This window comes from Brienomyrus brachyistius, unplaced genomic scaffold (assembly GCF_023856365.1).
Source record: "Brienomyrus brachyistius isolate T26 unplaced genomic scaffold, BBRACH_0.4 scaffold33, whole genome shotgun sequence".
Classification (NCBI taxonomy): Eukaryota; Metazoa; Chordata; class Actinopteri; order Osteoglossiformes; family Mormyridae; genus Brienomyrus; species Brienomyrus brachyistius.
The window spans coordinates 2,101,295-2,115,907 of record NW_026042308.1 but is presented as its reverse complement, the minus strand read 5'-3'; the positions used below and the strand labels follow the sequence as shown (position 1 = coordinate 2,115,907).

The window sequence follows — 14,613 nt, the reverse complement described above, 5'->3', positions numbered from 1 at the left end:
GAGATGAATCAGGTGTGTTAAATGAGGGGAAACCCAAAAATGCGCAGGACTCTGGCCCTCCAGGACTGGATTTGGGCTCCCCTGGTTTAAGGGATTCAGTGACCAATCGGTAATATTCTCTCATGAATATTAATGAATGATCCAGAACCACCCTGTAAAAATGCAAATTCACATTTTGCACTTGAGGAGAGAGTCCGGTCTCACTGCCTACAGGTGCCTCCTTAGGACATTACTAACGAATCTCACACAGAAAACACATACACTCACGGCATCCGCAAAAAGAACAAATGCAAAGGATTCTTTTTTTGTGAAATTAAAGATGTATAATTAATTCAGAATATATTTAACCATCCTACACTCCCACACAAACACCAAGATAATACAAGCAGCTATAAAGCAGTTGTAAAAAATATTTTTAAAAACGATTAAATGAATTGAAAGTGTTTTTGGTGATGATTTTGATTTTTTGTTTCTTATTTGGATGTTGTCTAAAATGACATGAAACTCACCTAAACACAAACATGGAAATCCATCTACACACAGTGCAAAAAGCCACACTCATCACAACAATTGTGTGAATACAACCATAACATAGTATTCATGGTATTATTAATAAAAAACATGCAAAGACACTTACATTTCTGTAAGCCTGGTCTGGTCCTGCACTTTCCACCGTGATCCACACTATAGGAGAAGCAGAATGACATAATACTGCTGTATCCATTTATTAATTGGTGCCTCTTCTTCACATACATGCATAAGTATCTGTAGCGTGTCAGACACACACTCTGTACTCACTTCAGCTTCTCCAGTTTACAGCTGGAATCCTCCAGTACAGCAGAGAGCAGCTTCACTCCTGAGTCTCCTGGGTGATTGTAGCTCAGGTCCAGCTCTCTCTGGTGTGAGGGGTTTGACCTCAGAGCTGAAGCCAGGGAAGAACAGCCTTCTTCTGTGACTCTACAGCCTGACAGCCTGCAGAGAGAGAGAGAGAGACAGAAACTCCCCAATAAATAATATCACCTCACCATTATAATTATTAAATAAATGTGATGCTCTAATAAATAATTCAAGAATTACAGTTTAGTGTCTAAGACAAGGCAGGTCCCCTCCTCTCTTTCCCTTAGCTAATTGCCCACTGTCTCCTCTTTATAGTGTGGAATACACAGTAATACTGACCTCAGTATCTCCAGTTTGTGGTGTGGAATACCCCACAATACTGGCCTCAGCATCCCCAGTTTACAGTGTGGAATACCCCACAATACTGGCCCCAGTATCCCCAGTTTACAGTGTGGAATATCCAGTAATACTGGCTCAGTATCTCCAGTTTGCGGTGTGGAATATCCAGTAATACTGACCTCAGTATCTCCAGTTTATAGTGTGGAATACCCTGTCAGACTGACCTCAGTATCTCCAGTTAACAGTGTGGAATACCCAGTCAGACTGACCTCAGTAACTCCAGTTTACAGTGTGGAATACCCAGTCAGACTGACCTCAGTATTTCCAGTTTATAGTGTGGAATACCCAGTCAGACTGACCTCAGTATCTCCAGTTTATAGTGTGGAATACCCAGTCAGACTGACCTCAGTATCTCCAGTTTACAGTGTGGAATACCCAGTCAGACTGACCTCAGTATTTCCAGTTTACAGTGTAAGTCCCCCAATCCAGCAGAGAGCAGCATCACTCCTGAGTCCTGCAGGTCATTGTCACTCAGGTCCAGCTCTCTCAGGGGTGAGGAGTTTGATCTGAGAGCTGAAGCCAGTGCCTCACAGCATTTCTCTGTGAGTTCACACCGGCCCATCCTTAAAAAAATTAAACACTTTTAAATCCACTTTTTACACTGCAGCACTGTATTCAAATGAGGAGAATAAGGGCCATGACATAATGGATTTTCAGAAAACAATTAAATTATTAAAAATCATTTTAACAATCATTCCGACTCTGTTTGGTGTCCATTATTTTTTTGTCCATAACACGTTAAAGTCAACATGTTTATCTGTAACAGTGCTGTTAACTTTGCTAACCAACACAAATGTTTTGCATGGATTACAGTATATGGTTGAATGGATGTTTCCTGCTTCACTGCTTAATTATTTCTAACATGGATAGAGGGCTGATAAGATTGTGGAATATAAGGAAGTAGGAGAAGAAAACAGAAGCTGTTTGTGTTTGTTTATTATGTAACTGCAGAAAGGCATTGTGGGTTTTCTTGGTGTGCAGGTTACTTTTGTGCAAAATGCATATTATGTACTCACTGCAGCTTCTCCAGGTTACAGCTGGGATCCTCCAGTACAGCAGAGAGCAGCTTCACTCCTGAGTCTCCTGGGTGATTGTAGCTCAGATCCAGCTCTCTCAGGTGTGAGGGGTTTACCTTCAGAGCTGAAGCCAGGGAAGAACAGCCTTCTTCTGTGACTCTACAGCCTGACAGCCTGCAGAGAGAGAGAGACAGAAACTCCCCAATAAATAATATCCCCTCACCATTATAATTATTAAATAAATGTGATGCTCTAATAAATAATTCAAGAAATACAGTTTAGTGTCTAAGACAAGGCAGGTCCCCTCCTCTCTTTCCCTTAGCTAATTGCTCACTGTCTCCTCTTTATAGTGTGGAATACACAGTAATACTGACCTCAGTATCTCCAGTTTGTGGTGTGGAATACCCCATAATACTGGCCCCAGTATCCCCAGTTTGCGGTGTGGAATACCCCACAATACTGGCCTCAGTATCTCCAGTTTACAATGTGGAATACCCTGTCAGACTGACCTCAGTATCTCTAGTTTACAATGTGGAATACCCAGTAATACTGACCTCAGTATCCCCAGTTTACAGTGTGGAATACCCAGTAATACTGACCTCAGTATCTCCAGTTTGCAGTGTAAATCCCCCAGTGCAGCAGAGAGCAGCTTCACTCCTGAATCCTTCAGGTTATTGTCACTCAGGTCCAGCTCTCTCAGGGGTGAGGAGTTTGATCTGAGAGCTGAAGTCAGCACTTCACAGTGTTTATCTATGAGATCACAGCTGTTCAGCCTGAAACAGAAAACACTTTAAGACACAGACATATACACATCCTACACATTAGTAAAATACAAAGCATTACAATAAGCATTTGTTTTCAGTATAATTAGCAGCACAGCTTACACTTCAAAATGAATTATAGTCTGCAGTGTTCTGTGCGTCCTGACAATCTGCGGCAGTCATATGATCACTAATTGTGAGTCAGTGCATCTTTGCTCAAAACTAGAGGTAAAAACATTAAGTACAAGCTCCAGCCAAAAATCACAGAATATACAGGAATATATAGGAACACATCAACAACAAGATGGACATGAACCTCCCATAACAGTCAGACCAGTGCTTCCAGTACAGTCCTCAGCCATCTTTCTGCCAGGTGTCCCTACACTCGACACGTATCACTGAAAGGAGGAGATGTGAACATTCCCAGCAGCTAATGCAGCAGCAACTGGCACTTGGATTCCTGATCCCATGAGTAAAATCCTTTCTCTCCCTGTATTGTTATACCTGGGAACATGTCAAATCACCAATTACGTCTGGGTGACATGACGATATTATCGGTAATGAGCGTAATCAGACAAGTATCCCGGTGTCGATATCTGACAGTGACTAACCGGCGATTATCGTCTTTGCTGGGGAAACACGCTTAGGCTACATACAAAGCAAGATAACAGAAGGATTCATTCATGCTTTCAGTTCAGCTTTCTAGCCTAAGATTCTGTGGCAGTTAAAAAGAAACATTGCACAGAATTTCACAAGCATTGTCCCTTGCAGTAACCATGCGTTCGCCATTCTTGTAAGTTCAGTATTGTCACATCACCAACTTCTACCTTTGAGTCAGCAGCCAGGATGTCAACCATTTAAGTGCAGCTTTCTGGCGGGAATTTTGAGCTTCCCAACTCTCTCTCTCTCTCTCTCTGTCTCTCTCTCATCTATCTATCTGAATCAATCAGTCAATCATTATTAAAATAATACTATCAAAAAATATTATCATAAAGGACTTTAACCACTCATGTTCTCTTTAGGGGCCCCTCCCTCATAGGGGCCTCTAGCCTCAGTGTCTTCTGGGGGGGAGAGACCCCCCCTGCCCCACAATTACTGATAATAATAAATGTGTAAAATAATAAAACTGATTATCATAGATTATTATATGCGTTGGTGAAAAGATGCATTTTCAGCCCAGTTTTGAAAGTACTGAGACATTCAGTAGCTCTCAGGTTCTCTGGGAGAGAGTTTCAGAGTTTGGGCCCATAGTGACTAAAAGCTGCCCCCTCCCTCCCCAGCCGGGTTTTAGGAATAATCAGTAAATTACTGCCGGATGATCTGCCTGATCTGCCTGGGACATACCTTACAGTCATGTTACTGAGGCAGGACAGAGCTAAACAACGTAAATATTTACAAATTAGCAAATGAACTTTAAAATCAATCCTAGAAGCCAGAGGAAGCCAGTGCAGGGATGTGAGAGCAGGTGTGATGTGATCCCTGTGACTGGTGCGTGTTAACACTCCGCCAGCGGCATTCTGGGCCCGTTGTAGATGTGATCCCTGTGACTGGTGCGTGTTAACACTCCGCCAGCGGCATTCTGGGCCCGTTGTAGATGTGATCCCTGTGACAGGTGCGTGTTAACACTCCGCCAGCGGCATTCCGGGCCCGTTGTAGATGTGATCCCTGTGACTGGTGCGTGTTAACACTCCGCCAGCGGCATTCCGGGCCCGTTGTAGATGTGATCCCTGTGACTGGTGCGTGTTAACACTCCGCCAGCGGCATTCCGGGCCCGTTGTAGATGTGATCCCTGTGACTGGTGCGTGTTAACACTCCGCCAGCGGCATTCCGGGCCCGTTGTAGATGTGATCCCTGTGACTGGTGCGTGTTAACACTCCGCCAGCGGCATTCTGGGCCCGTTGTAGATGTGATCCATGTGACAGGTGCGTGTTAACACTCCGCCAGCGGCATTCCGGGCCCGTTGTAGATGTGATCCCTGTGACTGGTGCGTGTTAACACTCCGCCAGCGGCATTCTGGGCCCGTTGTAGATGTGATCCCTGTGACTGGTGCGTGTTAACACTCCGCCAGCGGCATTCCGGGCCCGTTGTAGATGTGATCCCTGTGACTGGTGCGTGTTAACACTCCGCCAGCGGCATTCTGGGCCCGTTGTAGATGTGATCCCTGTGACTGGTGCGTGTTAACACTCCGCCAGCGGCATTCTGGGCCCGTTGTAGATGTGATCCCTGTGACTGGTGCGTGTTAACACTCCGCCAGCGGCATTCTGGGGCCGTTGTAGATGTGATCCCTGTGACTGGTGCGTGTTAACACTCCACCAGCGGCATTCTGGGCCCGTTGTAGATGTGATCCCTGTGACTGGTGCGTGTTAACACTCCGCCAGCGGCATTCCGGGCCCGTTGTAGATGTGATCCCTGTGACTGGTGCGTGTTAACACTCCGCCAGCGGCATTCCGGGCCCGTTGTAGATGTGATCCCTGTGACTGGTGCGTGTTAACACTCCGCCAGCGGCATTCTGGGCCCGTTGTAGATGTGATCCCTGTGACTGGTGCGTGTTAACACTCCGCCAGCGGCATTCCGGGCCCGTTGTAGATGTGATCCCTGTGACTGGTGCGTGTTAACACTCCGCCAGCGGCATTCCGGGCCCGTTGTAGATGTGATCCCTGTGACTGGTGCGTGTTAACACTCCGCCAGCGGCATTCCGGGCCCGTTGTAGATGTGATCCCTGTGACTGGTGCGTGTTAACACTCCGCCAGCGGCATTCTGGGCCCGTTGTAGATGTGATCCATGTGACAGGTGCGTGTTAACACTCCGCCAGCGGCATTCCGGGCCCGTTGTAGATGTGATCCCTGTGACTGGTGCGTGTTAACACTCCGCCAGCGGCATTCTGGGCCCGTTGTAGATGTGATCCCTGTGACTGGTGCGTGTTAACACTCCGCCAGCGGCATTCCGGGCCCGTTGTAGATGTGATCCCTGTGACTGGTGCGTGTTAACACTCCGCCAGCGGCATTCTGGGCCCGTTGTAGATGTGATCCCTGTGACTGGTGCGTGTTAACACTCTGCCAGCGGCATTCTGGGCCCGTTGTAGATGTGATCCCTGTGACTGGTGCGTGTTAACACTCCGCCAGCGGCATTCTGGGCCCGTTGTAGATGTGATCCCTGTGACTGGTGCGTGTTAACACTCCGCCAGCGGCATTCTGGGGCCGTTGTAGATGTGATCCCTGTGACTGGTGCGTGTTAACACTCCGCCAGCGGCATTCTGGGCCCGTTGTAGATGTGATCCCTGTGACTGGTGCATGTTAACACTCCGCCAGCAGCATTCTGGGCCCGTTGTAGATGTGATCCCTGTGACTGGTGCATGTTAACACTCCGCCAGCGGCATTCTGGGCCCGTTGTAGATGTGATCCCTGTGACTGGTGCGTGTTAACACTCCGCCAGCGGCATTCTGGGCCCGTTGTAGATGTGATCCCTGTGACTGGTGCATGTTAACACTCCGCCAGCGGCATTCTGGGTCCGTTGTAGATGTGAAACAGACAAGAGGGCATTACAGTAATCTATTCTACTAGAAAGAAAAGTAGGTATTATTTAATACTGCCAAGACCCCATCCACTCTGCAAACAAGTAAATCAGCTTCCTTTCATTCTAACAACCTAAGCAGTTCTGTTAACCTGCTTTATGACTTTATGGTCGTGTTTCCACAAACTGTGCTTGCTTTGCAGAACAGTATTTCCCTTTTAAGGTTACCCATTTTAAATCTGGTGTAGGATCACAAATGATGCACATATCACAAAGCTTAAATTCCAGGTGGCCTGAGATAAGGCCTACCCTGGTACGAGAGGCACACATTGGCCTAGGCCTCAAAGGGGGGTTCGTGACCCCACACACACAGACACACTTAAACACACACAGATAACAAGGGGGCCAGCACTCCAACTTTTATTGCTCAAAGTTTTAACGACCTACAGACAGCAGAGTGGACCCCAAGGACAGGGGTCCCTCGACTTGGCACACAACCCCCTCCCCCGACATCCTGCCTTACATACCACTCACCCAACACCCTAAAGAAAGTTTCTTTTAAGTTTGGCTGTTGTATATCTGTATATTTATTTACCCATGACTACTAGTCTCAATATACAGACAGGTTATGTTTGTAATGTGTCCTAACTTTCAAAGACTCTTTTTCTTTGACTGACAAACCCCCCCCCCCCCCTTTTCTTTTCCACATTCCTCAGCAGCCCTTATCTGATCTTTGTGGCCGTTAGTAAGCTCTTTGTATTCTACCACGCCTACCTAAGGGTAAGATGTGCTGTTGACATGAGAATATGTCATATAATGTCTGTATAAAGGTTAACCTCTGACTGAGGTGCAACCTAGACCACTTAGACCAGGGACTGGTGTGAGTAATATAACATAATGACATAATATAAGTAATCATTAATTAATCATTACAGATGGTATTCGGTGTGAACTGCTAGGCTGGTACGGCATGTTTGGTATCAAACCGATGGAAAATCACTCCAGTTTTACACCACTTCAGCCTCTGTTCACTGAGTGCTCACAATAGTCCCTGCCTCTGTGCGATTTGGCTACTAAGCTCTAAAACCTCAAACTCGACTGAAATATCGTGAGACTCTCTCTCATCGGCCGTGAGGGGAGCTTCGCTACCGATCGTTTACATTACCTGGTGATGCAGCTCGCTGGACGAACCTTCTAACCCAGGTTACTAAGCGATACTGGTAACTAGTGAATCCCATGTAAGTCTCACATTAACAGACTCACGGGGATTCGTAATTGAGTTTGGAGGAACCAACCATTCGGCATAACAATTAGTTCATAAACATCATTAAATAATGATTAATTCAAATGTAATTATTTTCAAAACATATTGTTGGAGATATTAAAATTTACCTGAGCTAAATATTCCTACAATGGTGTCCCTCAGGGATCAGTGCTGGGCCGCTACTGTACACTGTATATATTGGTCACATCAGAAATCATGGTGTTGGGTTTCATTGTTTTACTGATGATACACAGTTATATATATATCTGTTAAGCCGGATGATGCATCACAGCTCTCGGTTAGAAGACTGTCGACTAGATATCCGGTGCTGGATGGCAAATAATTTATTTATGTTAAACACAGAAAAACAGAAGTACTGTTAACTGGTCCGAAGGCGGCTCGAAATAAGTTTGACAACCTCAACCTTGGTGGTCTTCCTACCCAACCTAACACAGTGGTCAGAGATCTTGGTGTTCTGGTTGATTCAGATTTATGTTTCGATGCTCATATAAAAAGCATCACTAAAGCTCTGTTCTATCATGTACGGAACCTCGCCAAGCTTCGGAAGATGCTCTCCTTTCATGAAGCGGAAACACTAACACCTTTATAACTTCCAGGCTGGATACTGTAATGCCTTCCTTTCTGGGTGCCCATCTGGATCCTCACATAAACTTCAGCTGGTACAAAATGCAGCAGCCAGAGTTCTTACAAACACTAATAAATGTGATTATATTAGCCCTGTTCTATGCTCCCTTCACTGGCTTCCAGTTAAGTCTCGGATTAACTACAAAATACTGCTATTGATTTATAAAACACTGAATGGCCTTGCACCAGAATACCTTAGTAACCTGCTGGCCTTATACAACCCTCCTGGCTTTCTTCCATCATAAAGAGCAGGATATCTGTTAGTACCCAGGGCAGAAAGAGCTACGGCAGGCTGCAGAGCTTTCTCTTATAGAGCTCTTCAGCTGTGGAATAGTCTTCCAGCGGATCTGCAGGATTCAGGCTGACTTTCAATATTCAAGTCTAGACTAAAATCACACCTGTTTAGTTTAGCTTATAGGGACTCTAGTTCTAGCTCTAGCTAACTGCTCACTCCCAGTCAGACCTATAGTGTGAGGTGTAGAGCTGGGTGGGGATCGGTGCCATTGGCTTTGGATAAACTGAACTGTCAGTCTGTCACTTTAGCTTCACACTCCCTTGTGGAATTGGAGTGCTGACATTCAGGGACTCCCCATGCCTGCGTTCCCACCTGCCTCTCCCTCCTACTTATGCTGCCATAGCCATATCTGCCGGAGCTTACATACTGCACTCACCTAACTGTTTGCACTGCCTCTAGTCTCCCCTACTTTGGCTAACTGCACATTTTATTTCCCCTAATCCCCCTGGGCTGTGCTGCCTGGAGACCCCACATTTTCAAGATATCCTGCCTACCCTGCTGCCTGCGACGTCTCCACTACCTGTGACGTCCTTCTGGCCTGCTGCTGCCCCCTGGAGGATGGGCTCCCCCTTTGAGTCTGGTTAGGGTTAGGACTTCCTCTGCTGCCCCCTGGAGGATGGGCTCCCCCTTTGAGTCTGGTTAGGGTTAGGACTTCCTCTGCTGCCCCCTGGAGGATGGGCTCCCCCTTTGAGTCTGGTGAGGGTTAGGGCTTCCTCTGCTGCCCCCTGGAGGATGGGCTCCCCCTTTCAGTCTGGTTCCTCCCAAGGATTCTTCTTTCTAGGGAGTTTTTCCTTGCCACTGTCCCCTCTGACTTGCTCACTGGGGACTTTGGGCAGGGATGCTGTAAAGTGCTTTGAGATGATGTAATGTTGTGAAAATACACTATACAAATAAATCTGAACTGAACTGAAATTGCACTCAGTGTTTGGGGGGAGGACTCAAAATGATTGTTTATTGCGATATTTTTATACTAAATGACACATACACATTTTTTTACTTATCGCCCAGCCCTAACCAACTATACACTAATTGGAAAGCTATCAGTCCTGTGAAATAGGCTTTTAGAAAAATGTTTGTTTGAATGATTTATGAATAATGATACTTCATTCACCCCCATTGGGAAATTGTCTTTTCGCCCCACCCATCTTGGGGACACGCTGACACCTATACAGGTGAGAGAAAGTTTGGGGGTCGCAGCGCAGGATCGGCCAGCATCCAGCACCCCTGCAGCTCAAGGACCCAGTGATGACATCACTCTGCCGGCCAAGAGATCTGAACCAGCGACCTTCCGCTTATGAACACAAAGTCTGAACCCAGAGAGTCACGCACCACACCCAGTATTTACAGAAATGCTTCCTACAGCATCCAGAACTGAAACAAATATGAGTGGTTTTCCCACTATTAATGATAACTGGACCATTCTGTATGATGTTGTATCTTTGGTTATTTGTTACACAAATGATGGTCGTGGAAATCTTGTCTTTTTGTTTTTACTACATCACTACCTTCAGTTAATATAAACTAGGTTAAAAAGGAACCTTGTTGATAAAAGAGGGGAAATAAATTACATATATACATATTAATTTTATATTTTAAACAATGTTTGTTTATGTCTGCCAGACTACATGTGTCGTCACATCCTCAGCAAGGTGCAGCTGAGGCCAGCAGAGGGCGCCAGTGAGCAGCCAGAGACAGCAGTCATACGGAAGCTCCCAGCTCTGGGCTCCATCACATGAACACGCCTGCTGACAATAACACTCACATACCACTGATACACCCTGTGGATAAAGAGCCCTCACTGTTTCTATAGCAGGTTAGGATGCTGTGCTGTGATCAGAAGGCAGACTGGATGGGAATGGAAACGTAGTAACAAACAAAAAGTGACATCACTACCTTCAGTCATTATAAAGTCTGTGGTCAAGATTAGCTACTGCTATACATCAGCTATAGCTGTGATTACCAAAATAAAACTCACTTATTAATCCATGAGGAGAAATATATAATATATATTACACATTTCAAACAATATTCATGTATTACTGCCAGACCAGACATGATTTCCCATCCCCACGTCACTTACAGAGCCGTCCTGGAGTTCTTGACCACAGGCAGCAGCCTGCAGTGCTGTTTATCTCGTCTGATGTATTTCTTCAGGTCAAACACATCCAGCTCCTCATCGGACATCAGCATCACAAAGGCCAGAGCTGAGTACTGTGCAGGTGAGAGGTCATCTGCTGAAATGTTTCCTGAATTCAGGTATCTTTGTACTTCCTCTACTAGAGAATTGTCACCCAATTCAGTCAGACAGTGGAACAGATTGATGGTCCTTTCTGGAGATAAATTCTCCTTTATTTTCCCCTTGATGTACTGGGCTGTATCCTTAATGATATGTGAGGTGATTCTTGTCGGCCCCAGTAGCCTTTGTAACAGAGTCTTACTGGAGTCTGTTGAGAGGCCCAGGAGGAAGCGGAGGTAGAGGTCCAAGTGTCCATTCTTGCTCTCTAATGCCTGATCCACTGCAGTCTTCAGCAGGTCAGCTGATGAGTTTGACAGAAACACATATAAAGCAGCGAGATACTCCTGGATGCTCAGATGCACAAAGCAGTACACCTTCTCCTGGTACAACCCATACTCCTCTTTAAAGACTTCTGTGCACACTCCAGAGTAAACTGAAGCTTCACTGACATCAATGCCATTCTCTGTCAGATCTTGCTCATAAAATATGAGATTGCCTTTCTCAAGGTTGTCAAAAGCAAGTTCACCAAGTGTCAAAAGGAATTCCTTGCTGTATTCTTTAAGCTTAGTTTCATGGTTTTTCATATACTTGTCATTTTTTACACTTGTCTGAAAGATCAGGAAGTGTGTGTACATTTCAGTCAGAGTCCTTGGAATTTCTCCCCTGTCAATCTCACTAAAAAGCCTCTTAAGCACAGTGGCTGAAATCCAGCAGAACACAGGTATGTGGCACATGATGAAGAGGCTCCTTGATGATTTCACATGTGTGATAATCCTGCTGGCCAGGCTCTGATCATCAAATCTCTTCTTGAAATACTCCTCCTTCTGTGCATCACTGAACCCTCGTATCTCTGTCACCTGGTGGACACACTTAGCAGGTATCTGATTGGTTGCTGCTGGCCGGGAGGTTATCCAGAGGAGAGCGGATGGGAGCAGATTCCCCTTAATGAGGTTAGTCAATAGCACATCCAGAGACGTTTTCTTTGTTACATCAAACCAGCTCTCATTGTTCTGAAAATCGAGAGGAAGGCGACACTCATCCAGACCATCAAAGATGAACAAGACTTTGGAGCTAAACAGGTCAGTGGATTGAAATGATTTCAGTTCTGGGACAAAGTGGTGAAGCAGTTCAATCAGACTGTATTCACCCTTAATCAAATTCAGGTCCCGGAAAGGAAGAGCAAATATGAAGTGAACATCCTGGTTTGCTTTTCCTTCTGCCCAGTCGAGAATAAATTTCTGCACAGAGACTGTTTTCCCGATACCTGCCATCCCTTTAGTGAGTACAGTTCTGATAGGTGTCTCACGCCCACATAAGGGTTTAAATATATCATTGCACTTGACTGTAGTATCTTCTGTTCGCCTTTTCTTGGATGCTGTTTCAATCTGTCTCACTTCATGTTCATCATTGACTGCTCCAGTCCCACCTTCAGTTATGTAGAGTTCTGTGTAAATCTCACTGAGAAGTGTTGGCTGTCCTTCCTTAGCTTTCCCTTCAAATACACACTCACATTGCTTCTTAAGTTTAGCTTTGATTTCCTGTAGCATGAGCTTTCCTGAAAAGAAATGAGAGGAAAATGCACTAATTCTCACCATGATCCTGACCAGTATGAGGAAGAATATTTTCCAAAAACACACTTCTTCACACATACATATCCAGATATTTCCCTGTGACTGTGAATGTGAAACTGAAAGTTTTATCATGCGTATTTTACTGGAACACCGCATACAGGACCGTGAATAAGCCTTAGGCAGCCAAAGGAAATGTTTAAAGCCATTTATCTGGGTAGTAAGTGTATATCTGCTCAGAACCAAAAAAAAACACAAAACCCCTTTTCATTTCCCGAACCTCTCCTCAGGGGCACCACAGCCAGTCCATGTATTTGTTAAATTTCACCACCAGCTCACTTCATGAATTAATTAAATTAATTTAAAACTCAAGGAGATATTGATCAGCCACATAAGCTGTGCTAGTGGTCAAGTAAAAAAATACATGGATATACTGCATGAAATATTAGGCTGATGTTGGGAGAGGTTCTGAAATGGCAAACACACTTTGACATACATATTATAGTAGTTCTACACCAACATGAAGACCATTTAAACATCCTTTTCTTTGGCTGCCTAAGACTTTTACACAATATTGTACATGTACATAATGTTATAAAGTTCTTACTCTTGTCCAGCAGGTCAGCAAGATCATCTTGCTTCATGGTCCTCAGGATGTACAGTGTTATCTTCAGAGCTACCTCTCTAACACTGGTCTTCTGCATCTGACCATCACTGTCCAGGTCATTGTCCTCCTCCAGCTGAGGCTCAGAGCATTCTGGGTAATTCTGATCTAGGTACCTCACAAATGTCTTCAGTTCCTCCTTTAGGAACTTCATGGCTTTTTCCTCTAGCGACTAAAATAAACAGTCAGAGTTAATTATTGCTACTTACACCAAACCTTTTCAGAGTTTCACTTGTGAATCATAGATTAAAACATATTTTCTTTAAGATGATGAATTTCTTATTATACAGCTGTATAAAATATAAGCTAATTGACATAACAGCAAAGAAAATATATATCAGCAATAAATGCAAACCTTCAGTATGGATGATAAACCCGATTTATCATGTAGATCTGAACTGCATTCTTCCATTTGGTCTCTGTGAATTAGGCAGAAACATAAAGTCCTCAATTCATCTACACAAATGTAACAGAAAGACTGAAAAGTTCCCCATTAAAATTGCTGTTACTGCAGATAAAGAATAACATTGTGTTATATTACAACACCAATTCCAAAAAGTTGGGAGATTGTGCAAATTGTAAATAAAAACAGAATGCAATGATATGGAAATCTCATAAACCTGTATTATATTCATAAGAAAGTATAGAAAACATATCAAATGTTTAAACTGAGACATTTCGCTATTTCATGAAAAATATTGGCTGATTTTGAATTTCATGACAGCAACACGTCTCAAAAAAGTTGGGAGGGGGGCAATAGGAGGCTGGAAAAGTTAGTGGTACAAAAACCCAAAAGCTGGAGGAACAATTTGCAAATAATTATGTCAATTGGCAACAGGTGAGTAACATGACTGGGTATGAAAAGAGCATCTTAGAGCTGCAGTGTCTCTCTGAAGTAAAGATGGGCAGAGGGTCACAATACCCCTAATACTGCACTGACAAATAGTGGAGCAATTTCAGAAAGAAGTTCCTCAGTATAAAACTGCAAAGAGGTTGAATATTTCATCATCTACAGCACATAATGCAATCAAATGATTCTGAGAATCTGGAGAAATCTCTGTGAAAAACCAGACTAGATGCCTGTGATAGTTTGGCCCTTAGGCAGCACTGCATCACAAACAGGCATGATTCTGTAATGGAATCAATAAATAGGCTCAGGAATATTTCCCACAAACATTGTCAGTGAACACAATTCGCGCTGCCATGCACAGATGCCAGTTAAAACTCTATCATCCAAAGAAGAAGCCGTATATGAAGATGATCCAGAATCACCGACGTCGTCTCTGGGCCAAAGCTCATTTAAAATGGACTGCGGCTGAGTGGAAAACTGTTCTGTGGTCAGTCGAATCTAAATTTGAAATTCTTTTTGGAAACCAGGGACACCATGTCATCCGGACTAAAGAGGAGAAGGACCACCC

The 14,613-nt window shown here is 44.5% G+C and overlaps 1 protein-coding gene across 1 annotated transcript in view; it reads right to left on the bottom strand.

Annotated features, from left to right (window-relative positions):
- The window catches only part of LOC125721465 (NACHT, LRR and PYD domains-containing protein 12-like), a 338,153-nt gene that overhangs the window by 2,337 nt on the left and 321,203 nt on the right, over positions 1–14,613 (bottom strand). Inside the window, exons 6-13 of the mRNA XM_048997390.1 lie at positions 13,551–13,614; positions 13,139–13,367; positions 10,808–12,518; positions 2,852–3,025; positions 2,253–2,426; positions 1,626–1,799; positions 799–972; positions 638–684 (exon numbers count right to left, since the gene is read on the bottom strand). Coding sequence (XP_048853347.1) covers positions 638–684; positions 799–972; positions 1,626–1,799; positions 2,253–2,426; positions 2,852–3,025; positions 10,808–12,518; positions 13,139–13,367; positions 13,551–13,614 — 2,747 coding nt within the window. The remainder of the gene's footprint in view (positions 1–637; positions 685–798; positions 973–1,625; positions 1,800–2,252; positions 2,427–2,851; positions 3,026–10,807; positions 12,519–13,138; positions 13,368–13,550; positions 13,615–14,613) is intronic.